Source organism: Parus major, chromosome 7, assembly GCF_001522545.3.
Source record: "Parus major isolate Abel chromosome 7, Parus_major1.1, whole genome shotgun sequence".
Classification (NCBI taxonomy): domain Eukaryota; kingdom Metazoa; phylum Chordata; class Aves; order Passeriformes; family Paridae; genus Parus; species Parus major.
This window is the reverse complement of record NC_031776.1, coordinates 28,355,595-28,383,025: the sequence shown is the minus strand read 5'-3', so window position 1 is coordinate 28,383,025 and position 27,431 is coordinate 28,355,595. Positions and strand designations below refer to the sequence as shown.

Below are 27,431 nucleotides of genomic sequence, written 5' to 3'. Positions count from 1 at the left end.
TGTAGCTTCAGATATTTAGTCATTAGGAATTTTGCCTTGTCTTACTTTAATGAAAACACACTTCCCAAAATGTGGAGCTAAAATAATGTCACCAGGCTACTCCCAGTGTAAGGTTACCCTGAAACCATTTAATACCTTGGGCTGAGCACTGTGTCAGCTTTTGTGAGGAGAATCTTGGAGGTGGTTTTCATTAGAGCAGTATCAGGTTGCTAAAGGCAAGTTAGAATTGCTGTTGTGCATCCTGGCTCTTGTGTTTGGGTTGTTGTATCTTAGACAACATGGTCAAAGAGAGCTTATTGCTATAGTGGAAATCATATTTCTGTCATAAGTCTTTGCTAGAGTCCTTCAGAAGGAGCTGAGGTTTCAGCCAGAAGAACAGTTATGTTTAAAAAACTTCCTTTTCCGATTCCCCTCAGCATTCTTTCATTCCTTTTTGCCTTGGAAAAGTAGAGAGAAGATAGTATAGGAGAGAGGGTGGAGTGAGTAATGGATATAGAATGCAGATAATCATGGTTTTTAACACTTAAAAGAATAGTAGAAGTTCTAAAACAACAAAGACTTTCACAGGACAATATTTAAAAATACAAAAAATCCATCTTCCTTAAAAAGGCAGAAACATTAAACTAATTCTGTTCTACAAGTAGACACTAAACTGCAGATGATTTTCATCTTTTGTCTCTGCTGTTAATCCTTAAATGTGTTTTCTTTTCTCCTCGGTCATAAATAGTCTTTTAAATCCTACAAAATTCATGTTTCCGCACATACGGATTTTATTTTTAAAGTGAACCCAATTAGTATCTCTGACTACTTGCTCATTAAATTAAATAATGCCTTACTGCATGCTTAAGAAGAGAAGGGAGAAGACAGAATAAGCCTTACCATCAATCAAAGTGGAGAGCAAGCGCTGGACCAGGTGTTATATGCCGGTGGCTTACAGATTTTGCTGCTTTCCTTCAGGGTCTCTATTCAGATTTACTTCATAGCAGCCACCATCCCAGCAGACTTTTGGAATCAATTAATGCTTTCTCTTGATGGTATTTTTATTTTTGATTCTGAATTGAAATGTTGTCATGCATTTTATGCAGCGTGTTTTCATTTAAGTGGTTGTTTCTTTAATTAGGAATATTGTCTCTACCACTCAGCTCTCCAGCTCAGTGCATGAAGTCTTTGGAAAAGCTGATGTCAGGGTTCCTGAAATGAATAGTTCTGAAGTGCAGCCGGAGGCTTTGGTGAAGCAGCGGTTTCTCAATGAAGCGATGTCATTCACTGGATGGGGATGTGCTGCAGGCAGCTGTGGAGCACCCTGTGAAAAGAGAAGGTTCTGGGAGGGTCCTGTGAGACCTTTTCCAGGCAGTCCTTCCCCTTTCTCTCTTCCCCGGGGAGCTCTACCCTTAGATGTCTCTTTTGAAATGCTTTGCCTACAGTAAAGGCTTGGAGAACCTCTACCAAGCAAAATGTATTCTTTAAAAGTTTTGTTGACAGCTCTTTTTATCTCAGTTTATAGAGGAACTATATACTCTAAGAAAAATGATGAGATTACTTGGTGAAGTTTAATAGAAGTTCTGAAATTCCATGGAAAGCATATCTGCAGTGGGATAACAAAGTCTTATGCCAAGAAATTTGCTTGTGTATGTGTATGTGGTTTGCATTTTTGTAGCTTCCCTAGAGATAATCTCTAAGTAAGTTGATCTTTATTTTGTAAGTTGATCTTTATTTCACAAATGCATCTTGCACTTAAAAATGTACTTAATCTTTGCAGGCTTGGTAAAGTGATCTTGCTTGAATGCTTTTGACTTACATTTCTTTATCACGCTGTCATTCTTCCAAGAACACTTCTCATCTTCAATTTAAATGATAGGATTCCTTTTATGTGAGCCGAAAGGTGTCACTTGACAAATTACAAGTGTTTTACTGAATTAATTGCATTTGGGATGCTTCTTGCTTGGATTAATAGCCTGTTTTTGTTTGTGGTTCTTTGTTTTAAAACATTACCTCTTTGTATTAAAACATCACCTGGGAGTCATGTAACTTACGATGTGTTTCGTCACTTCTCATAAGCAGCCTAACACTATGAGTTCTCACAATTTTTCTGTGAAAAGCCAGGTGTTTGAAAGCCTAATTTAATAAGCAGTGCACTCACTGCACCACTCTGATGCGACTCAAGATCATGACTGGAAGACAACTTGAGGGCTTTCAGTTGCATGACTGTGCTAGACCTGCTAGTCAGGGTGAGAAAAGAAACTGTTCCTGTATCCTTTGTAGCTGAGGGAGCTGGGAAGGCACATAAATACCAGTCCACAGCTGGCCTGTCCTCTGGGAAGCTGCTGTATCTCGCCAGCTGTCCCAAGGTTCGGCATGTCAGGAGTCTTCCTGCCTCTGTTGGTGAGAGTAGCAGGATCTCCTGTGCAGTTAAACACTCAGCTTCTTAGCCTGCCTAACTTCCTGCCAGGAAGTAGCTTTAAATCCAGGATTTCCGCAATTCCTACCTAATTTCAGAGTGATGTGGTGGTATCATCCTCCATGTGGAGCAACCTTCTGTGCTGTTCTTGCCAGTGGCCGGAACAGACAGATTAGGGCCACCATGTTCTCACACTTGATGCTGTTTGTTCTCCCTTGAATGTGTTTGAGCATCTTGAGTTCTTGTATTCTTATACCTGTCCACGTCATTCCTTTGGAGAATCTGCAGTGGTCTGATGCTGTCATATTTCTGTCGTGTGGAACAAAAGCATAGTGAATGAAAATCTGTGTGAGATGTACCCTGAGTATGGACTGACTTCAAATGAAGGCAGAAATGAGTAGATATATCTGTTTTATTTTCCTTGAAGTTTATCTTTCATGCTAGATACTTAGAATGCTCTACCAAAAGAACCGGTCTCAGCCTTAAGTCTTTTGCAGCATCTTTTATCAAGTCTTAAGAATTTCAGTTCTGTCTCATCTTTCTCACTAGGCACAGGATATTCAAATCCAAAAAGATGATAAATTAATGCTCATTTTCTTCTTTTATGATGTTGTTTGCAAGATCTCTGGGACATCTGCATTGGTGGGAAGAATACAGCCTTAGTGCTGTGCCAGGCTTTGTTTGTTTGTTTGTGTTATTGCTGAGAAACTATCAGTATGGTTTCCCAGTTACATCTGAAAAATACTTTATGGGTTATATAATGTCTGCAAGTGGCTGTGTGACATACCAGACCTGTATTTTCCCTTGAAGACATCTCATTCTTTTACTCTAAATGGCTAAACCCTAAATGGATTAATTTGAGGGTCATCTTGTCACATAGCACTACCTGTGCTCACTCAAGGCATTAAGAAGTTTTCCATATTTGAAGACAGATACTGTGAAAATCAAAAGCATGATTTCAAACTTCTTTATGTTAGAATTGCAGGAGAACAAAAAAGGATAAATTGCAAGCATAAGTGTGCTGAACAGAATTTTTCCATGTTCTTCCCTTGTCATGGGTGATTTTGGTCCCTAAAATGGGCTTTTTATGTAGGAAAGGAGAATGTTAAAAAGATTGATGACACTGTCATATATAAAGACATTTCGCTTGGTGACTCTGTCCTGCTGATTTCCAGCAGAGCAAGGCTTACTAAAAATAATAAAAAAAGTATTTGCCTGAAAAGCTTCTTCATTTGGTGTGCTCCTTAAGTATTTGAAACTGAGAGAGGTCAGACCATCCTGGCTGTCAGCCTTTCTATGATGTATCCAGAAGTTTAGAACCTCTCACGGTACAGAATAGGGACAAATGTTCTTTCACTTTTGAGTTATAAGACATGAGTTGCCATCAGGATGTGTTAATCAGTTTTTTACTGTATTTGTTGAGGTGTGTGGTGAGTTGTGGTTTTTTGGGGGATGTGTGTTTTGTTTTTTGGTTCTTTTTCCTTTAAAAAATTGAGTTAATTTTACTTTCAGAATCTTAAGAACCAATAGTAATATTTGAAACAAAGTACAGTGTTGGAGAACCTCATGAGATTTTTCAGCTCTTTCATCTGGTATTCAGCTATTCCTACCAAGTAACCTAAGATCTCACCTAAAAAGAAACCAGCATTTATTTTCTAAACTCACTGTAGTTTGATATAAAGAAATTTCATAAATGTTTAGATACACTGAGAATTTTCAAAATATATTCCTGGAGAAAAGAAATTATTTGGGAAGATCAAATGGATCAAACTTGATATGGAAATTTAGACATTTGATGTAGATTTGTTTGATGGATTATTTTTGCATGTTGGCAGGCTGTTAGACTGGCAGGGGCCTGTTGTGGTGCAACTCTGCAGAGTGATGGCTCTGCTGGTTTCTGTAGACATAACCTGTAGAGAGACCTGATTTCTTTGGTTATGAGATGTCATTGTGAGCTGCAGGGAAAGCAGTGCAGCCTCTGACTTCAGTCTTGAATGGAGACAGATCCTTTCTCCGTGCTGCACTCTCAGGGCACGGAGTTTGAAGCTGATGTCTAGCAATGTACCCACATCACACCTGCATCCTAATTCTGAATGCATCAAAATCAAAGGTGCTGCTGCTGTGGTGACACTGCCCAAGTCCCATCTGGTGCTTTGGCTGGGCCTGCTGTGTGTTGTCCAACTCCACTGTGCTGCTGCTCCCACCCCTGTGTGTGCTGTGGCCTGTGTGTGTATTTCCTCTGTTCTCTGGCTGTGGGAACATAGAGGGATGGAGGATATGTCTGTCTGTCTGTCTGTCTGTCTGTCTGTCTGTCTGTCTGTGTGTTGGCGTGTCTGTCTCAAGGGGCATGGAGGAGTGGTTACTGGGGGTTATGGGCCTGGGGAGTAAGGTGAAGGAGACTGACTGCTCTGACTGGACATCCAGTGTGCCAAGGAGAAGAAGAGTCCTAGAACTATCTTGCATATATAATAATTAGTAAATTAGAAGATGCCGCCACTTCCAACTTCACAAAAGTCTCCTGCTCTGTGCTAAAAGCCAATTAATAATATCATGATACTTGTTGGAATATTGTGAACTGTATTGCTTTTCATGCTTGGAATTTATATTTCCTCACTAAAGCTCCTGCTTAGTGGGTGTGAAAGTGAATGTCTTTCATGGGCAGTTTTGACTTCTCCTTAGTCTTTATTTGATGTATAGCTTTAGCTGTAAAGTTGAGTTTTCATAGAATCACAGAATAGTTTGGGTTGGAAGGGACCTTTAAAGGCCATCCAGTCCAATCCTCTGCAATGGGCAGGGCCATCCTCACTTAGATCAGGTTGCTAAGCCCCATCCAACTTGGCCTTGAATGTTTTCCTGGATGGGATATCCACCACCTCTCTGTGCATCTTGTGCCAGTGTTTCAGCACCCTCATTGTCACAGTATTCTTCCTTGTATCTAGTCTAAATTGACCACCTTTCCATTTAAAACCATTACCTATTGTCCTGTTACAACAGGCTCTGCTAAAAAGTTATTTCTCCACCTTAAAAGCTCCCTTTTAAGTAATGAAAGGCTGCAATAAGGTCTCCCCAGAGCCTTCTTTCTCTCTAATCCTGTAGGCATAGCAGAGATGTTCTAGCTCTTTGATAATTTTCCTTGCCTCCCCTGGTCTTGCTGCAGCATATCTTTCACATCCTTGTGATGTTGTGGCCCCAGAGCTGGATGTAACACTGCAGGTGGGGTTGCAGGAGGGTGGAGTGGTGGGGCAGAATCACCTCCCTCCGCTGCTGCTTTGGATGCAGCCCAGTTTTCTCTCACTTGTGGATATTAAGATGTTCCAGAAGCTACAATGCCCTGGGGTAGCAGCAGTGGAAGGGCACTGAAAGGACAAGGAAGTAGGGAGAATAGGAAGAATATGAAAGAGGCGTTTGTAAAAGACAATCAAAATGGAAAATGAGAACAGAGTGAAGAGGGCATACAGGAAAAAAAAAATTGAAGTTTTCTAAGGAATAAGGAGGAATTAGCCATCATTTAATGAACATAATTTTGCCAGAAGTCAGAAGAACTGATTTGAAACCTTTTATTTGAAAGTGTTTGATTGTGTGCACAGAGATGTGTGAAAAGAGACTCTTTGGACATTCCTCCAAAATACTCAACTTTTGGTTCTTACTCAGTATCAATTTTAGGACTGCATGTATGTTTGTTGAGTGCTGACTTGAGTTCTTATAAAATGTTTTTAAGTAAAAAGTTTTAAGCAAGTGCACCAATTGTAGATGTTTACTATTAAAACTTTCTTTGTAGGTAATTGCACTTAAGAATGAACATTGAAGACAAGCTGGGAGGATTATTTCTTAAATGTGGTGGCATAGACCAGATGCAGTCATCCAGGGCTATGGTAGGGATGGGTGCAGTATCTGACCAGTCTGGAGTATCGAGAGAACGGCAAGAGGCAGTGCTTCAAGATCGGACTATGCCGCACCAAGAAATTCTTGCAACAGATGAAGTGTTACAGGAAAGTGAACTCCGACAGCAAGAGATGATTTCACATGATGAACTCATGGTCCATGAGGAGACGGTAAAAAATGATGATGAAATGGATGCGCAAGATAGACTTCCTCAAGGGCTGCAGTATGCTGTTAATGTCCCTGTAAGCAATTTCTTTGTGAAATATTGGAGAGATTACTAGGAAGCTTGATCTGGTAGTCTAATCCTACTCTGGCAAGAATCTATTAATTGCTTGTTTGGATTTTGATTATCAAAATATTTATGTCATTTGCCTCTGGCTGTGGATAAATTTTGCCAATTAAGTATAATCTTTAAGTATCTGTTTTATAAATATTTTATAAGCAGGCTGTTATCATAGAACTAAAGCGTTAAAATGTGCTTCTTTAAGGATATTTAATGCTCAAGGGTAACTACAAACTGGAATAAGTAGTGTTATTAGAAGGTGCATACTGTTTATGCTGTTAATAGTACTTTTTAGTTGCTTTTGCTATAGGAAGCATCTTGTATGTTTTTAAGGTATGTGGACGCTTAGCAATTGCATTCACACTGCAGGTTGGACTGTGACACTTCATACATGACCATAAATATGCCCCTCCACGATATCTCATAGAAGGCATACCTTGGCTTTCCCAGAGAGCATAGAGATGACTTCCTTTTGAAAACAGAGCATCTGTCTGTAATGCAGCACATCATCACTGTTACCCTTCAAACATAAAGGACAATCACCAGGGCTATAAAAGTAGATAGCCTTACACACGAAGAATAATCTTCAGAAACACAGCACTGTTAGAACACTACTCTGTTAGCTGTAGATCAGGTGGCTCAGGTGTTAGAAAAATGTAAGAGTATCATGGTCTTCATTAAAGTTCACATTAGATTGAGATTTTTTAATTTTTTTTTCCAAAACTCCATTAGAACTAGTCTTTTTTTTTTTTTTCTTTTTTTTTTTTCTTAAAAATACTTCTGTCTTAAATATATAATAAATTATTCCGTTAAATCTTGCATTGACAACAGCACGGACTGAAGTAAAATAGGTGTGAAAAACTGAATGGTTTTACAGATGGAAGTGATTTTAACATATGAACTGATCTCAAAATCACCACAGGTCAGGAAAAAAGACCTTGGGAGATGAATGAAAGGATACATCAAAATGTTACTGAAGAAATTAACTGTGCCCTTTTTATTTAAGATACATATTAATTCTTTCACTTAAATTTCTGAAAGAGTGAAGCCAGAAGATAATTCCCTTAGGAAAAGGTTTTCTGTTTCAGCAGTTTGTCATCTTCTAAAATTGAAAAATTGCTTTTCTGTAGTGAGAACCTTACCTGAAACTGGCACTTGGTATCTTAACAGATCAGTGTAAAGCAAGAAATTACCTTTACTGATGCATCTGAACAACAGAAACGAGACAAAAAACAAATACGAGAGCCAGTAGATTTGCAGAAAAAGAAGAAAAGAAAACAGCGTTCACCAGCAAAAGTAAGACATTGATTTGGCAAAACCAAGATTAAAAGGACCTGAAGATTTGGTTGACTATGACTAATTTCATTAGCATTTGAACTAGTTAGGCTGGAAATTGTTTGTTTGCTCAGTAAAGATGCAGTTCTGAAGTTCACCAGAGACCCAAAACAAAACTGATATAACAGTGTTTTTCTTTGAACTCCTTTTAGCAACATGAACTCTTGGCATATTTTAACATCTGTCTCTCCAGGCAGTTCTCTCTCCAAATATTTTTTTAAAATAATGAGTCAGTAGCTTTGTAGACCATTTATAAATCATTACTCTGTATCTATCTAATAATAGGTGTGCTTTTCTGTGAGCCTGATAATTTTATATGCTTCATGCATAGTAGTGAAAAGTTTTTAAAAAGAAAACTAAAATGGTAGTTTTGAAAATTCTAAAAAGTTTAATAATATATATAAAATAATTTACCAGTAGGGAAAAATTCCTGTGGTCATAATCATCTTCATATATGTATTTATTTATATAAAAAGATTCTTACCCTAGCTGCTGGTTTGTTATTTAAAAATTTGTTTTGTAGATCCATTCATGAGGAGTATGTATCCCTTTATGTCTGAAAACAATTTTCTTCTGTTGAGAAACACTTTAGATAAAACCAGAATCATTTCACCTCATGAGGAAGCAGTGATATATCTTCTTGTAATTCCCCAAATCAGTATTAATCTTCAGACTTAAAATAGAACATATATATATGCAGGCTGCTCTGATAGAAGTAAATCAGTTATATGTTATCACACAGCAGCATTAAAATAAGCCTACTCAGAAATCAACCCAGACTGTTTGTACATCAAAGGAAAACTCACTGTAATACAAGGAAAATCTCCCAAACCTCCTTTTTGTTGCCCTGGGAGCAGGACCCTCCAGTCCTCCTCAGAGCACTGTCAAATAAGGTTGCACCTGTAATATTCTTGGAAAGCTGAGAAATTGCTTCAGATTGGGTGTGGAAGCAAGTTCCAAATGCTGTGCATTTTTTTCTCACTTCTCCCTTTGAGAGAAAAAGGAGATCTAGGTTGAGTACATCCAGAGATCACTTCCATGGAAACATGGCAAGGTAGAAGAGGCGTGTGCCCCTCTTTCTACAGACGTGTACTTGCATGCTTCCTTTTTATCTCCCAGTCTGCCAGGGTTAGTCTTTTGAGATGACAAAAGATTGAAAAATGATCAGGAAAATTGTTAAACAGGTTTTTTTTTTTCAGTCTCTCTTCCCCCTTTTCAGAGCTGGCAGAGTAGAAAAAAGCTGAAGGACTGACCTAGGTGAGAGCCTACTGCAGTTTCAGTATTTCCAGAGTAGTGGGGTTGATTTTCCATCAACAGCAGCTGGAACTCTGACAAATGGAAGTCAGTTAACATTCTGGAACGTTTTAAGTTCTATTTTATATCAATGCAGTAATCAGGTAACGAAGAAGTCATTAGGTATCATGACTCCTGCCTCCTGTTCCCTCTTCCACACACACACACACACATGCACACACGGACACACACGCATGCGCACACACACACACGCACAAGCTTCTTTGTTGCTTTGGTTAGGGAAGCTGCTCTGACAGAGTTAACTCTCATCATTTAAGAGGTGGTACAAGGAGTAGATTAAGTAGAAGAGCCCAGGTTTAGGATAACCATGAAATTATGTGTATTTTCTGCACAGTTATTTTAAAATTTCAATATAATATATGAAAAGCATTTCATAACATGTATTTAAATTTGTTTTAAAGACGCAGTCGGCTACATCAGCTGGATAATGTTACAGAACAGAGTCTTTACAATTGTCTCTAACTGTGACTGGAGCTGTAACACACCAATCTTACAAACGTATGAATGTACTTGTCCTTCAGAGTGAATGCACAAGAATTTGTTAGTCTGAAACTTTCACTCTTGTTTTGATGCAGAATTTAAAATTAAGTAGATCCTATAGTATTTGCTGCTATTTCAGAGATACTGTTTCAGTTATTGACTTTTTCTCATCACTGTCATTATCATAAAACCTAAAGCGCTGTAGCTAATCAAACTGCAGATGTGTTTTCCCATCATACTTTTATTTTTTGTTAATAACAAGGGACTAAACTGTATTATTTAAGGTTCCTTAAGCTCTTCTTTATAGCTGTGTTTGCAGTTAAGCAAGACTTTTATAAATGTAATTTGTTTACTGGTTTTCTTATTCTCTTGCCAGAGATAGTAGAGATTTTGGGGGTTTGGTTTAGCTTTCTATTTTTATTCTTTTTGATAAATTAGAGAAAACCTGTAATTAGCTTTATTGAATAAGGTAGATGTGGTGCATTTTTTTAATTTAAGTTTTTTTAACTTTATATGAAAATAGTGGCTTTGTTTGACAGCAGAGCAATTGAGTGTGGCCAGTTGAAGTCATCAAGGAGATGCTTTAATATGTATATTAACTGAGCAATACTTTATTGAGTGAAAAACTTAAAAGGGGAGAAGAATAATACTATTCTCTTGGTTGTTTGGCTTTGGGATTTTGGTTTTTAAACTATAATATTACCTTTAAGACTATTGGTATTATATAGATGTAGATAATATATATGATTATTCTGGTTAAGCTTTAATGACTTTTAGCAAACATTTAGAGTTGTGATTTGAAAAAAAGAATATAACTTTTCACTTTTGCTTTAAAATACGATTGTCCATGGTTTAGTGCCCAGGAGTGGTTGGATTACTTTGCATCCTTTCCAACAGACGGACAAAATAAACAGTAGCGTATAAAGTGACTCAGCTGTGCCTAGGGACGCTCTAAGCTGATTTTCCATGAGCTGCTTTTGTCTCTGTCCTGTTGAAATAGCTCTTAATGCACAACGAGACACGGGTTGGATTGGACTGCAACTGGAAATGTGTATTAGAAGCTTAACGCATAGTTCTGTAGAAATTAGCATTGTTTTACCTGAAATATTTGCATTTTCTGCATCGAAAAAATTAATGTTTTTTTTTTTTTGTAGTTAATAAGACATCTTTAGAGGGTAGTGTGAGAACAAATTTTACTCTTTTTAAAATAGATCCTTACAATAAATGAGGATGGATCACTTGGTCTGAAAACCCACAAATCTCATGTTTGTGAGCATTGCAATGCTGCCTTTAGAACCAACTACCATTTACAGAGACATGTCTTCATTCATACAGGTACTGCTTGACTTCAAATTTGTCTTTTCTATTATATAAAGAGTTGTTTACTTATGTTAAAAATGTTTTCAGCTCTATGCGAATTTCAGTTTTAAGAGTGTAGCTAACTTGGCATCTAAGCTTAGAGATTCCATGCACCAAAGTGTCAAAAGAATATCAGGAAAAAAAAATAAATCAACATATATTTAATAAACTGAAGAGCTAACTGTTTACAAGGTTTCTTTTCTTTCTTTATCAGAAAGTAATGGGTTGACTTGTAGCCTAAGTGCCAAAAATTGACCCCTTTGTAAAATGTGCTGCGGCTGTTTATTTGCCAGATGAGGTATCTCTCTGTTCGGAGAAGTGAAAAAGGTACTTACTGTTATAATAGCTTGCCAGTATCCTGAATGCAGTCTGTGCCAGCATCCTGATTGATCTTGCTCATGAGGAAATGACAGCCATTCCAGATCACTCTTCTGTGCTAGTGTTAATGTGACTCTTAGGATCATGGAGAGAACTCTGCAGTTCATATCCGTAGTAAGGCAAATGTTTTTTGGTATCAGGGGATTTTTGGAATTCGCTCAGATGCTGGTGTTTTTAATAGACATTTTAATATTCCTCGAAAATAGTTATCAGAAACAACAGTGTGTAGTTATTAACTTATGGATGTGGAATTATATTGTTCAAGGTGAAAAACCATTTCAGTGCAGTCAGTGCGACATGCGTTTCATACAGAAGTACCTGCTACAGAGGCATGAGAAGATTCATACTGGTGAGTATAGTGCCTTGAGTATCTTTACTGGAGTGCTTAAAAACTGTTTCCCCACTCAGGCAAGGTTTCTGGTAATAAATATGCAGCCTAAAACCCTGACATAGTTTGTTTTAATTTAACACGTGTTATAAAGTTATAAAGCTTTTTAAAATAAATTAGTTTTGTGCTTTCAACTTGTTCCACTTTCCTTTGGCTGTAAAATGAGTATGAAGTCCACTAAGCAGATCTGAAAGTAGTTTTCTATAAATAACCCCAGAGCGGCAAATCCTGAAGTTTGTGCATTCATAAAAGTCAAAGTTTGTTAACCAGTTCTGTTTTTTGTTGTGTCGAGTTAATTCAGACAAGGAGGATTTCCAAATTACATTTCCATAGATTTGTTTGTTTGTTTGTCTGTTTGTATTTGAATTTGATGGAAAAGTGCCAGGACTAAAATGGCCAAAATGCCTAACCCGAAAGGTATTAGTATCAGCTTTTCTTTTCACATTTTTTCTTCTTTTGGGTTTAATTCAAAACTGTTCTAAAAAGAAGAGTCTTAGTTTAAAAATATGCAATATAGGTCAAATAAGGCCGAAGCTTTAAGCCAAAGAGAGTTAAAGTTTATATATGTTTAATTTTTTTATCTTGTTGCACCACACAGAACCACATTCTTTAACAGGTTTGGTTTCCTTGGGTTTTTGGCATTTTGGTGCATGGCCTTTTAATCCCTCTTTAAATATTTTGTAATATGGTCCCTTTTGGACTAGATGCCAATTTCTCAGCCTCTTTTTCAGAAAAGCAGAGCTGGTGAATGTGCACAGTGTTTCTTGGCTGTAGCATTTAAATGGATATGAAAGCTACTAACACGCAGTGCAGTGTGTGCATGTGGAAGGGTTGAGAGGGAAAAAAAAACATTGCAAAATGAATTTTCAGAGCAGTGTACAGGGAGTTACATGCACAAATGCCCTGTTGTTCATGGGATTTTTGTATCCTAGGTTGCCATGAGTCCAGACTAAGTAGGTTTCCTTCAGCCAGTCAGGCACAGAAGAGTCTTCCATTCTTCTGTCCAGTGTCTTTGTTCTGCTCCTAGTCTTTCCTCTGGCTCTGAATTGGTGAACCATGCTGCCTCCACTTTGTGTAGATACTTATTCTTGAAAAGAATGCTTATTCAGGCCCTTCCATCTATCTACCCCCCAACAGGCAAAAATTTAAGTGCAGTCTTCACATTTTTTAGAAGATTTTTCTTTTTTTTTTTTTTTTTTTTTTTTTTTTTTTTCAAATGAGGATTATTCCCTGTACTTGGCTTTGAAAATGAGAGTCTGGAAAATACAGTTAATTAACACCTGACTGCAAATATTTTATAAATTGATTTAATTATCTTTTAAAATTTAGCTTCTAGCTCTAATGAGGAATCTGTGTCGATTGTAAGCTTTGGAGGGAGGGGGTGGGTGTGGTGGGATTGTAGGTTTTTATGCCAGCTCTTACATCTGCTAGTCTTTGTTTAACAGAGAAAAAGGTACCTAATTTAACTAATTAACCATATTGTTATCTGACTTTTTTTAGATAACTGTGTTTCCTCCTTTCCTCAGCATCCTGAGGTATAGTTTGGTTGTTTCTCAGAAAGTAGAAGATGGTGCTTGTGTTTAACTTGTTAAATCATGGATGTTTTCCTAGGTGACAGCTAGTAATGATTAGGAGAAAACACATAAAACCCAGCTTCCAGGAGTGGCAAATTTTTTTTCTGAAGGCTGTTTAGTTAACAAGAATTTAACTAGTGTTTAATTTTTGGCTTTTCCCAGTTATAGTGTAGCTAATTGGCACTGTGCATACCTGTCTGTGCTTTCACCTCTATATGACAGTGTTCACTACTGGCCCTTTGCTGTTTGTGTAGTCAGACTGTTGTTCAGGGCTGCATAACTAAGCCCATCCAGAAAAACTGAATTTTCAGCTTGCTTCTCTAATGAGAAAGTGAGCAGTGGGTCTGTGTTTTACTGTGATAAAAGTAAAGATCTGTTTGTATTATTCATACCCAAAAAAAATTTTCTTAACTTTATTCAATCCTTTTTTTATGTTACATTTTTATCTCCATGAATAATATCTCCACTTTTGTACAGTGTTCAAAATACTGGTGTGGAACAGGAAATCTCTTACTCTTTTAAAGATTTTTATCAAATTTTCCAGTTTATTTTAAACCAATGAAGGAGAGTAGTAACAGGTAGAAGCCCCATTACAAGCCTGTTACAAGCCCCCAGTTACAAGTGCCCCAGCTATTTCCAGACTGATTTGACTTTAGTTCTCTGAACCACTCCTTCAAAGAAAATGTTGTGAGGGGGTTAGGAAGCAATCAATGAACAGCCTTATTCTGTGTAAATAATTAAACAGTTGCATCTAAAAGCAGACATTGCATTAATACAAAATTTGCTTATAATTGTGTGTAGAGGAGGGCAGCAGTGTTGGAACCCTGCTGCTAAACTTGTCCCTAATGATACAGAAAATTGCTATTTTAGTTGTAAGAGAGGGAAGAGTCACTGGTACGAAAATATTTTCTGTTTACGAGGTTGGAGAAGATGCTGAATGTTCATTTTTTTTTTTTTTTTTTTTTCCCCAAATATGTCTGCTTACATTTTGCTTAGAGATGTTTCTATATACCTTACCTCACTCATGTTCATGTGTCCTAATTGTGTAAGCCAGCCTATTTTCCATTTAAACACAAAATCTAAGATTACATTAAAAAAATAAAACACCATTGGGGCTAACAATTCAAGTGCCTACTTGTTCAGTCATGCTGATTTTTTTATTGCCTTCTTTGGTATTTTATAATTTGGTTTTTTGTCTGTTTAGACTTTAAAATGCCTGGGTTTGTAATTGTTATAGCCTTCATACACATAATATTTGTACTACACTGGATGAATAGTTCTATTGCTTGATTTTAATAGATGCAAACATAGACACAGCACATGGGCTGTTTTCATAAATAATGCATTAATTGTTGTATTGTATTTTTAAATTTTGAGGTTTTTTATACATCTGATTCTTTCCCACTCACCAAGACATTTCAGAAAAATGTGTCCTGGATTCTCCCTGCATTATCAAAAGACTGTTATTAATGATCTCCTCCATTTGCAATAGATCCTGTTTGAAAAGTGCAACAAAATTGTGGAAGGCATCTGAAGTTTCTGGCTTCTGCTAGGATGAAATTATTATTGGAAGCCTATCTTCATATTAATTTTTAATCTTTTTCTAACATTATCTTCCATATGAAGATTAAAGCCAAAATTAAGTATGGTGTCAGTTTCACAAAGGTTTTCTTAATCTTACTTTCAGAGTGTTCTGGAATTCTACTTAAAAATATTATTTTCTGTACTGTGCTGAGTTAACTCCAGGGCAGCGTCCCCAGATCTTTCTCTCTCTTAAGGCATGGCCAGCAGTGCATTTTTATGTGCCCTGAAAGTCTCCAAAATAGCTGGTGATTGTAATCCACCTAAAAGCCACAGACCCCTGTTTGGCCCTGTTTAAGCCTTGAAATGGGAATAGGTAGCTGGGGAGTCTTCTGCCAGCAAATAGTCAGCTTGAGTAGGAAAATGTTAAGGCACTCCGTGTGCATTCACTTACAGAAATGAGTGTAAGGCTGCAGGTAAGTGCATTAATGAAGTGTTCTGCATTTCCTGGGATTGCAGGATGGCTCCTCAGAGGGCTGTTCAAAGCCAGAACAGGATTCAGCTATCTTGCTTTAAGGCTCAGGATAGTTTTCAACCCAAACAGCCACTCCATTCTCTAAAATAAATCTAAGGTAGCATGAAAGCAAACTTTGAAACAAAGTGAGGAGAGTTGTTTGAAGGGGCAGTTAAAAAAAAAACAACACAGAATAGTGGAACAAACAATAAGTAGCAGGGAGTAAGTAGTAGTCTTCAGAATGGAAGAGTTCCCATGTATCAAACAAGAACAGTAAGGTCTAAATGTCTTGCCTCAGCATCCTGAGAATGGAAGGCAAGGACTGGAATTTGATTCAGAAGGTCTGAACAGGCTTGTTGGGACTACGGCACCATAGTTGTGAGGGTGCCTAACAAATAAAGAGAACATGAAGAATGAACCTGGAGTTAGAAAGTTAAGAAATAGGCCAGAGAGGAGGATTTGCTTATAGGCAGGATGAGAGGGAATGATATGATAGGTGTTAGAACTTACAAGGGGTGTTGAAAAAAAAAGCAAAATTTTATGGTGCTTATTAATAAGCAAGAAATGGTAAAGTTCTGTAAGTCAAGTGAAAAAAGAGATGCAGAATGCTGAGGCTGTGAGCCTGTAAAAAAAGAACTGATGGAAGCTGAGAGATCTGAGGAGAGGAGATAATTTGATTTAGGAGAGAATAAATTGGAATTTCTTCATCCAAGAAAGGGATTGGCTGAGAAGCCACGTGGAGAGGTAAGAATTAATAATTGGAAATAGGACATAGGCTTACAAAGAGAGAGATTTAGAAATTGCTTGGAATTAAGGAAGTTGAAACTCTGGGCATTAATGATCTGACTAGGAGCACATGTGTGGGCGATACAGATATTTTCCATTCTAGTTTCTATAAATACTGGAATCTTATTTTAAGGTACTGTATTGCCATTTGTAGAAGGATGTGGATAAATTTCTCTATTCTAAATGGAAAATACAAACTGTCAACATTTTAAATAAAAAAAAATCCATTAATTTAAAGCTTTAAACTTTAATAACTAATTGTTGGTAATTCAACAGTTTCATAACATGATTAGTAAGAATAAAACTACCTCAGAAAATAGCAGTAGTCCACGTATTTCTGGAAAGAAGACATAAATAAATGGTTCATGTCCCAAAAATCAGTGCAATGCAGTATGCAGAACAAAGAGGGTTTTGACAGATGCTGCCAAGACAATCCCTGACCTCTATGTCAGCCCAAAAGATTTCATAGTAAATACTAAAAGGAGAGATCGCTGTTGTTCAGGGTTAGTTCTAGTAAATAATAGTGAACTTCTACAAAAGCAAAACTAACTTTTCAATGCATTTGAAATTTTTAGGTTTTGTCATAGAAACCTAGAAAAAAATATCATAGGGAAGATGTAAGGCAAAAGTGAAAAGAAATAAAAATAGAGTTACTCCCTGCTCAGAAAGGATTGTTCTTTGTGAGGAAAAATAAGGGGAGGAGCTGAAGATGAATTCAGGACAGTGCATATTGTCTGAACGAGTATTGCCTGAAAGTAAAGGAAAAAACCAGAAACGAAAACAAGCAAACACAGTAACCAAAATGAGAAACCTGTAAGTATGCAAATGCAGGTTCTGCTACAGAGGTTTCTTGGGTTTTGACATAATTTAAAAAATGTTTTTAAATTAGTTCAAAAAAAAAAAAAAAATTAAAAATTTGGGTTTCGACCAAAATAGTAGGACTTTTTCAAAACAGTTCTCTCAATTTCACATCCAGATAAGGGAAAAAATATGGAAAAAATAGAAGGCACCCTCCAAAATGTTATAGTCAAAGTTTGGAAATGCATTAATTCTCTCCTAGAAGGGATGGGCTTGAGTTAATGAGTTGGTGAGAGGACTGAGGTATTTCTATACAGTTGTCTGCCCTGAAAAAGGCATACTGTAGCAATAATTAAGGAAGACCATCTTTGCAGTTCTTAATTTGTTAGGTGTAAGATACCTGCACCTGCATTAGAAAGAGGAATAAGGATTTTGTTTTAAAGGTGGGGGTTTTTTAGCATAAAAAGCTTAAAGTAATTTGAGGCATCAGCAACTGAGTATTGAAAAAATAGTGATGTAAGCAAGCCCTATGTTGTTTTTCAATAGACTAAATCCTCTTACTGCTTCTAATAGAGAATGTAGTATTTGACCTGGTAATTTTATGGAAAAATGTTGATTTATTCTTTTTAGATTAATATTGCTATGTGTTTTTTATCAGGTGAAAAGCCATTTCGTTGTGATGAATGTGGTATGAGGTTTATTCAGAAGTATCACATGGAAAGGCACAAAAGAACTCACAGTGGAGAGAAGCCTTACCAGTGTGAATATTGTTTGCAGGTAAGATGACTTAGTGATTGAAAACCAAAACACCAGTTAATTCCCCAGTATTGCAGATGGGGCTTTCTCCATTTTATACAAATAAATATATAATGAATGTTTTTTTCTGTCAAGATGGGCTGTCTTGGTGCACAGGTGGAGCAGAGTCACAGCTGGCTGTGCTTGATTTTATTGACTGTATGCTCGTTTGACACTGTGAATCATCAAGTGAATTCGTTAGAATGAAAGGTTTCTTTTCTTTCTGCTAACATATTTATTTTTTCATAATAAGAATGATAATAGTAATAGTAATAATAATCCTAATCACCACTATCATCTTTTCCAGTATTTCTCCAGGACTGATCGTGTGCTGAAACACAAACGTATGTGCCATGAGAACCGCGAGAAGAAACCCAACAGAAGTGCCACCAAAGTTGGCTTTTTGCCATCGGAGGAAGATTCTGGTTTCTCTACGCCTCTGAAAGACAGCTCCTTGCCAAAGAAGAAAAGGCAGAAAACAGAGAAAACAAAATCTGGGGATAAAGAAAGTACAGATAAATCAGAACACAAGAAGGACAAAAATGACTATTTGCCTTTGTACTCCTCTAGTACTAAAGTAAAAGATGAATATATGGTAGCGGAATATGCTGTTGAGATGCCACATTCTTCGGTTGGTGGATCGCACTTAGAGGAAGCAAATTCTGGAGAAATACACCCACCGAAGCTCGTTCTCAAAAAGGTCAACAAGAGGAGTCTAAAGCAGCCGCTTGAGCAAAGTCAAACCATTTCACCTTTATCTACATATGAAGACAGCAAGGTTTCAAAGTATGCCTTTGATCTTGTGGATAAGCAAAGTTTACTGGACTCTGAAGGTAATGCTGACATCGATCAAGTCGACACATTACAGGAAGGGCCCAGTAAACCAGTACACAGCAGCACTAATTATGATGATGCAATGCAGTTTTTAAAGAAGAAGAGGTATCTACAAGCAGCTAGCAACAACAGTCGAGAATATGCCTTGAATGTAAGTACCATAGCATCTCAACCTTCAGTAACGCAGGCAGCTGTGGCCAGTGTCATTGATGAAACTGCTACAGCCTCAATACTAGACACACAGGCACTGAATGTTGAAATTAAAGGTAACCATGACAAAAATGTCATTCCAGACGAGGTACTGCAGACTCTGTTAGATCATTATTCACACAAGGCTAATGGACAGCATGAGATCTCTTTCAGTGTGGCTGACACAGAAGTGACCTCCAGTATATCCATCAATTCCGCTGAGGTATCTGAGGTGACTCAATCTGAGACGGTTGGAACAAGCTCTCAAGCTTCCTCATCAGATAAAGCTAGTATGTTACAAGAATATTCCAAGTTTTTACAACAAGCTTTGGACAGAACTAGCCAAAATGATGCCTATTTGAACAACCCGAGCCTTAATTTTGTGACTGATAACCAGACTCTTACAACCCAGCCAGCATTTCCTTCCATGGAGAAGGTCTACACATCTATACCCGTCAATAGCTTTCGGTCGGGAATGAACTCTCCATTAAGAACAACTCCAGACAAGTCTCACTTTGGACTAATGGTTGGTGATTCTCAGCACCCTTTTCCCTTTTCAGGTGATGAGGCAAATCATTCTTCCTCCTCCTCCACACAGGACTTCTTGGATCAAGTAACTTCTCAGAAGAAAGCAGAGGCACAGTCTGTTCATCAAGCATATCAAATTAGCTCCTTTGAGCAGCCCTTTAGAGCTCAGTACCATGGGGCAAGAGCTGGAATATCCTCTCAGTTTAGCACTGCCAATGGACAGGTGAACCTTCGGGGACCAGGGACAAGTGCTGATTTCCCAGAATTTCCCTTGGTGAATGTAAATGATAGCAGAGCTGGGATGACTTCTTCACCTGATGCCACAACGGGCCAGACTTTTGGCTAAGAAATCTTTGTAAATAATACTGGCACTTTAGAACACATTTGTCAAAAGGGGGTTGCTCTGTATAAGATGGAGTTCTGTACAGCTTTTAAGAGCGCTATGTTAAAACAAAAGTAAGCTGATATTAGCAAGACCAATAACTGCTTCTTTTTCTCTTTTTTTCTTTTTTTAAAAATTTTTTTTCGTTAGCCATCAGTCATTGAGCTGCCTGATGTTGGTGCCCCTATCAAAGGCAGTTTATTATTCAGTTGTTTGAATCCAGAAAATATTTTACCTTCTATGAAATTTTAAAATAAAATCCCCAGGTAAGACTTTCCCCCATGATTGTTTCCTTGCTGGTTTCCTTGTATGCTTTGGGAGGACAGTTTATTGTCTGATACTATTCACATTGTCATTTCTAAGCTTGTCAGCATAGTCATTGCTCTTCAGCAGGGAATCAAGGTCTACTAAACACACAGAACAAACAAGTAAGTTTCAGAAGTCAAACAAATATGGCTTTAAAAGAAAGCATTTTCTAGAACAATCTTCAGTCTCTCTCAAAAATAATTTGAGACCATGTGCCCTTTATTTCTGCTTTGTATTACCTTGAGTTGTGTTTGGAGGGAAAGAAAATGAATTCTGATAGACTAAATCTACTATTTAAAAGTCTAATTAATTTAAAATACTTTAAACACTTTTTTAAGCAAAATGCCTAACTGCTAAAGCCTTTACTTCATTCCCGAAGTAATGTGTATTTCTTTGTACAGCTGAATCTAGATGTAACTTTTTAATGACTTTTTCATATGCAGAAACCAAGATTTTGAAGTTTTAGTTAAAAATCTGTAGATGACATTCCCAATTGCAAAATGCTTACACAAACAGTGTATTCCAAGATTTAAAAGCTGAATTGTACCTTACCCTACCTACTCATAACGATTAACATAGAGCACTTAGCCAACTTTATAGTTTTTGATTTCTCAAAAAATAAAACCATTTTTAGATGTTTAGGTTTGATACGGTTGCTTCATTTTCATCTCATACAGCAGCTCCAGTAATTCTTTTCCATATAATTGAGATTGGGTATTTTTAGCTTCTGTAAAAACTGTTTTAATTCTCTGTCTAGAATTTTGACAATTCCAATTACTAAATTTATTGAAGTATCCCTGAAAGCTGAAGAAGTGGGCATTCGATTTCCCTATTTTTTAGTGTTTGCTTAGTAAAAGTCACTACAATTTTACCAACCCAAACTGGTGAATGATGCTAGTGAATGGGATTTCTTTTTCCAGCCTAGGAGAGTGATCAGAAGTTTTCATTGCATTTCACAGTATAAATAAACTGCAAAGTTTATCCCTGTACCATGAATATGTTTTTTTGAATAGTACTTTGTCTTGAAGTATACAGTATGGTACGATAAGTAGTTCTGTGTGCATTTTTAAGGTGGTAAGATTTGAGTAGCCTAACTATTGTGTAGTTTAAGTTAACAAGTTTCAGATTTTTGAACTGTATGTTCATTCTATTGCACCTTCCCTAAAGGGACACTGTCTGGTAGTTCAAGGCAGTTTAAGCCTCATGTAGGCTGATTAACCAGGGAAAAACACACACACACACACACACACACACACACACATACACATACACATAGGTAGGTGTGTATATGGTGGTTTTAAAAATAGGATTTCATCCAGGTTTTTACAGCACTGTTGCTAGCTGGTGTCTCTCAGACAAAGCCATCAGGTAGGAGAAAAGATTGCATCTCAAGGGGCTAAAATATATCTTGTCTTTTAAGAAAGGACTTGAACAGGACCCACCTCTTACCAAAGCAGTAGCAATATTTTTCTGAATTTTCATTACCAGGAAACTGATCCCCCTTTGTCTTTTCCCTTATGGTAGCACTACTACAGCACTAACTTCACTTGGTACAGTTGAGGGAGAAAGGGCATTTATTATCCATAGCCTGCTTCTTCTATTGGCAAGTATACAGTTTATATAAATTTCTTAATTATTTTGTATAAGAAAGCAGGCTCTTTTGATTTGTTGGCCCTGTGTGTATTAGAGTAAGGCATTTCCGCATGCTATGACTTACCAGTAATTCTGTCTGAATATTTGGCCACCACTTGAAAAGAGTGGGCATCAAAGAAGTAAATTCCGTATGGATTATTAATGATACATGTAAAGAAATTGCTTTGAAAGAATATTTTTGAACTGATTTGTGGTCTCTCTGTTTTTCTTCCTTTATGGTCAGTTTGGTGTTTTGACTTTCCATTCTGTGTTGCCCAGAGAAAACATAAAGGGTCCCTATATCCCAGGAAACCACCTCTTGTGAGGCATACTTCGTTTTCAGTGTTCATTTCCATGACATCCTAGCTTGTGGTGCCTGAATAATACTGTGTTGGCACTTTTGTTCCTATTTGCAAGGAGATGGCAATTGTACTATTTGTTAAATATAGCAAGGAACAAAAGGAAAAAAAATAAGGTGGGGCCATTACTGTGTTACTGCACTGCTGTGGGCCCATAGGGAGGTAAGAGGAATGAAGCCTCCTCCCTAAGGGGACTGACTCAGCTTTATTTAAAAAAAGTTACTGCATTGACACTCTGGTGTGAGAATGTCATTGAGGACTCAGAGGGAGTGGCTCTCCTATGCCATCCTCACACGTGGGAATCACTCCTAGGGTGTGTGAGGGAGCAGGCTGCTGTACAGACCGAAGGAACTTGCTCTTCCCTGCAGCCAAACTGGGATCACCAGAGGAACTGCTCTTCCTTGCACCACAGTTCATTCCCCAGCCTGCTGCTGAGCCATTCCAGCTGCACTCTGTGCCTTAGGACAGGCTGTGAAGTCCCGTCTAAGCCACAGGGACTGGCTTGTAGGTTCTTCCACGTGTACAATTAAAGCAGTGGTGTGAGTAGCTGATCTGCTGATGCTTGAAGCTTTCTGCACTGGAGGAGTTAGCCAAATATACTGCTGTGATTTCCTGAGTACATCCCCTTTTATCCTGGAATAAGTATTTATGTAGTTCTGGGAGGTTTAGCTCTGTAAAAAGCTCTTGCTTGTTTAATAATGGCATTATTTAATAACGTTTTTCACTGCTCACATTTTGCTGCTTTTAATCTGCTGCAGATGCACACTCTTCATGTTGATCTGGTCATTTTTGTTAATTTTCTCTGTATGTCTGGAAAAAAGCAGCTTTGGTTGTCTGTTCTGTTCTTGTGCTGTCAGTATAAGGCTGGGGTGAGCGTGGAGATTCCCCTGAGCTAACAGCAGGCATTCTTACCTAAGGGTCATGCGAGCACCAGATATGTGTGTGTGTGTAAGGTGGAATTTTTGGGGATATCTACTAGTGATAGCGCAATGATAATTTTGAAAAAGAGGAAATTGATAACATTTATTACCAAGTTCTTTCTCTCTCTCCACACACACATATATATATATATATGCATACAAAATACATATATATATATATATACACATGCACTTATTAATAGGCCATATTTTGGTCCTAAATTACTTGACAGTGTCCCTTTTAGCATGAATCTTTTGATATATTTTACCATTAATGTAACAGACAATGAAGGAATCAGCTTGTAATGGTATACTAATAGGCATTTACATTTTCTTCATTTGATTTGAGAATGAATTAATCATAAATGATGAGTTTTGGGGAGAAGGATTAACCATGTGTATTACTGTATGTTGGTTTACGAATAACAACATAAACAATTTAAATTGGATGATAAAAGAACCATGTTTATGATCTCGTGTCTCCTAGTGTTGTCTTTAGGAAAATTGTGTTTCAAGAGGAAAATAGGACAAGAAAGTATTCATGTGAAATAACACTTGTATTATTTTTATATTGTACTTGTCATTTTTTTTGGATGATGGGAGCTCTTCATTGTTAATTGAGAAGTACAGTAAAATCTTGCTAATTCGCTGACCTCTAAACAGAGCATCTGACAGGTTTCTACATCCCTCATGGTCCTTTCCCACCTCTGCAATGGTCTAAAAAGTACTGTAGCAAGGTCTCACACAATAACACTGTACTACTTCATCCAAGTATACTACAGCATCTCTATTAGTATACTGGGAAGTAGAAGGAGAATTGAAAACTAAATTGCAGTTGTCAAAATAAATGCACAAAGTACATTTTGTGATGTGACATCCTTGCTTTTGTTGCCTGCTTCTTCACTATTTTCAAAATTGTAATTTGTAAAGGGTTTCTAAGGCATTGTTTCGAATTATTTGGGTTCTACTGTAACTTTTGGAGTTCATTCCAAAGTATTCATGTTCTCCTATGAAAACTTTCCACCTGAACAGATCCGTTATATTCCATGCTTGATCAGAGTATTTTTATAGTATTTGTATCATATGTAGTAACTATTTGAAATGAACCAGAATATTTGGATGAATTCCCTCTGAATTTTGCAGCATTGGATTACATTATGTATGTATATTTGCTAACTAAATTTTCTTGGCTTTGAGAGCTTTGATTTTTATTCTTTGTTTGCTTGTTTTAATACCATTACAAATTGCAGGGAAAATCCTAATACTCCTGGGAATCCGTTTGGAAATGTTAACAGGCAGAAATATGTTTATGTAGTCAGTACCAGTACACATGTGAACTTTCAAATTACATGGTTGGTACTGAAGCAAATGAATAATGTTACAGTTTACTACAGTTAAATGTTTTTCCTAAAATGAAACCTTGTAACTTTGAAAGTTCATTGGACTTAGGGTAATGCATGTTTATGTTAGGCATGTAATGCATTTAGCTGAAACTCACTTTGCAAAGGACAAGCACTAAGAAAGTATTACTGCTAATGAAAAGACATGTCTTTAATTTGAAATTGAAACTTCTGTTCAATTTGCTTTGTGTCAGGGAAATAAATTTATAGTCGCTTTTGCTCTACTCAACCTACAAAACCTTCTGTTTCCTTTTTAAAATTACATCTCTTGGTAGGAAACACAAACTGAGGCAAGCAAACATTTCTAAGAGTTGTTTCTTGCTTTCCTTAATCCAATGGATGGAAAGGTAATATTGTGTAAACAACATTATTTTATTTTTTTATGCAATATCATGCTGTAAATATGATTTATCAAATAAGGATGTACCTATGATTGAATCTTTGATTCTGCACAGCTAGAGTTTATATATAAATATAAATGTGTCTTGACAATCAAGGACTTATGTCAGTCTTCCTTTATGACGTTTCTTATTGTTATGCATTCCATTTGTTTGACTTGAGTATTTGTATTGTCTGTAAAGTATGTAATGTTTTTATAGCTTGTTTAAAAACAACCAGAAAACCTGTAAATATGAACTGATCACAGTACTGCTCTGTTAGAAGGCATATGATGATGTACTGTTTGTAAGCAATAATACATGACAGTGCTAACTTGATGAGTAGCATAAGGATAAGTTCCAAAAATACCTTTGGGAGTTAATAGCCTTGTTTGAGTTAATGAATATTCTTAATCAATTTTTTATAAATAAATTCGTATGTCCTCCTGCTGGAATATATAACATTGTTTACAGAGCACAATTTCAGTCACAGAGAGGACAGTCTTTAGATCTATGGCTTCATCCACTTTGAGTGAGAAATGAATGGCTTGGCTGCACTTCTGCGAGACGAGGAAGACTGCTGAGGTTGAATAGCTGTGTCTCTAAAGGATCAGAGATACTATTCTGCTTCTGTGCTGATTCCTGCCAGTTCTTCTACATAAATTTGGAGTCATTAAGTCCTGATACTGAACTGATGAGACTTGGGCCACCCATAGAAAGGAATAGTTCTCTTCTTATTTCATATGCAGATAAACAGTGAACTTTTGAGTCACCTCTTCCTTTGAGTTGCATATTTTTCAAATTATGAGCTATGAGATGATGAGATGGGTTTATTCTGATAAACTAGATGTCAAACTTATAGTTTGAATTGAATAGGTATTAGACTGTACAGAGCAGCATATCTATTTGAACAGTCATCACTGCTTTAGAACCTCCCCCCCCCAATTTATAAATGTATATGACCTACATTTTATAGAAAAAGAAATGTTTTTAAATGCTAGTCATTTATATAATATGTGCTTTGAAGGATTTGCTAGTCCACTTCTGTCACTTTTAGTACACTGGTATCTTTTATATGTAATGTATGCTTTTTATTATTATAATTATTATTATAATTATTATTGTAGACATTTCAGTAGGAGGAATTTTGCAACAGTATGAGGGGTTGAAATTTTCATTGTCAGAAATGAATTATACTGGACTTTGTCTGTGTAGTCTTGTCTTTCTTTAAATACTGTCTGGAAGGGAACTTGGTATTCAGTAAAGCAAGTGACTTCCTTTTATTTTGAAGGCATACTATATAGTGCTGAATTGGATCTGAAAATGTAATGGATTTGAAGACAGAGAAATTAGTACAAAATCTAGTGTACAGGAGAAATTGTCTTATGAAAAATCTGATGATATATATAGTGAAACACTGTTACAGTGAGTTTCTGATATAGTGCTATTTTCCTGAAGTCCATATGCCTTCTTTGTATTTCAGTTAATAAAAGAAACAATAATTTGTATAGATAAATTTAGGATAATAGGTTTATTTCAGTCATTATGCAGCGTTTCTTTATCCTACAACATCTATTCCGTCCCTTTATTACCAGACAAAAGACTGTAACCTGAATTCCATCAGTTGGAGTATGTATATATAGGTGAGAGATGGTTTTATAGGAACCTGGAAAGTATGAATTTGCATATTCCTTATGTTTCTAACAGAAATCAGTATGTGAGTCTTTCATTATTCCTGTGAAATGAGGAATTTCCTGATACCAAGAAGAGAGAGAGTGTGTGTGTGGTGTGGGTGTGTGGGTGTGTGTGTAGGTCCATGGAAAATGTTTGGGTCTTAAGGCCAAAATGATAAAAGTATAAAAGGATTTAATGTAGCTCAACACATGACTTACATTTAGTATGTAAAAGAAACATTTAAATTTCATAACTCAAAAAAAGACAAAAATAGTTTTGCAGGGAACAAAACTATTAGGATAGCAGGCTTGACCAAATGAATTTTTTTTTGGTTAAACTTGATATATTTTAAATGATTCTATTTCTGCCTTTATTTCTGCCCTACAAGCAACTTAAAATATTTTGGGAGTTACTCTTCCTGTTCATTTGACTGTGAGTGTAATTTATATCATGGTTTACAAAATGTGGCATGAAGGATTGGATTGTTTTATCTGTATAATACAATGAAAGTTTGCTTTTTTTTTACATAATCATGGTGAATGGTATTGTATTCTTAGGACTGATTTATTCATTAAGTGACTTAATGAATTTCATCACTTTTGACGTTATTGTTTTCTTATGGTTAACCTAGTCTTTTTGGGTTTATAATACCCTTCTATGTATTGTGATACTAAGGGAAGTTATGTTTTTGCTTTATTTTTAATTAAACTAATAGTTTGATAATTTATATTTGCAAATGATGCATTTTAAATGTGGTCACTTGCTGTTTGAAAAATAAAAATATAGAATACTGTTTTATGAATAGACTTAGCAGTATTTTTCATGTTAGATAATTTCAAACAAAATCTGCTTTCTAAATGAGACAGATGAAAGCATGTAAAGATACATATTGTTGTGCAAGAACTGAAGTGGATACTTTTCAACAATTAAATGAAATATTTAAATATTTGATTTGAAACACACAGAACTTATCTGGGTTTTCTTCTCCTTTGGATCTCCTTGCCTTCTTTGATTATAGAAAACAG

At 36.6% G+C, this 27,431-nt stretch overlaps 1 protein-coding gene across 4 annotated transcripts in view; it reads left to right on the top strand.

Annotated features, from left to right (window-relative positions):
- Positions 1-27,204, top strand: part of ZNF148 (zinc finger protein 148) — a 41,812-nt gene extending 14,608 nt beyond the window's left edge. For 2 of the 4 annotated variants that reach the window (XM_015635214.2, XM_015635215.3), the window contains exons 2-7: positions 6,177-6,522; positions 7,734-7,859; positions 10,904-11,027; positions 11,695-11,778; positions 17,669-17,787; positions 18,113-27,204. In XM_015635214.2, the coding sequence (XP_015490700.1) occupies positions 6,193-6,522; positions 7,734-7,859; positions 10,904-11,027; positions 11,695-11,778; positions 17,669-17,787; positions 18,113-19,702 (2,373 nt within the window). In that variant the 5' untranslated portion in view covers positions 6,177-6,192 and the 3' untranslated portion in view covers positions 19,703-27,204. The remainder of the gene's footprint in view (positions 1-6,176; positions 6,523-7,733; positions 7,860-10,903; positions 11,028-11,694; positions 11,779-17,668; positions 17,788-18,112) is intronic. The other 2 variants (XM_015635217.2, XM_015635216.2) reach the window with 2 other exon arrangements.
- Positions 27,205-27,431: the final 227 nt, after the last annotated feature.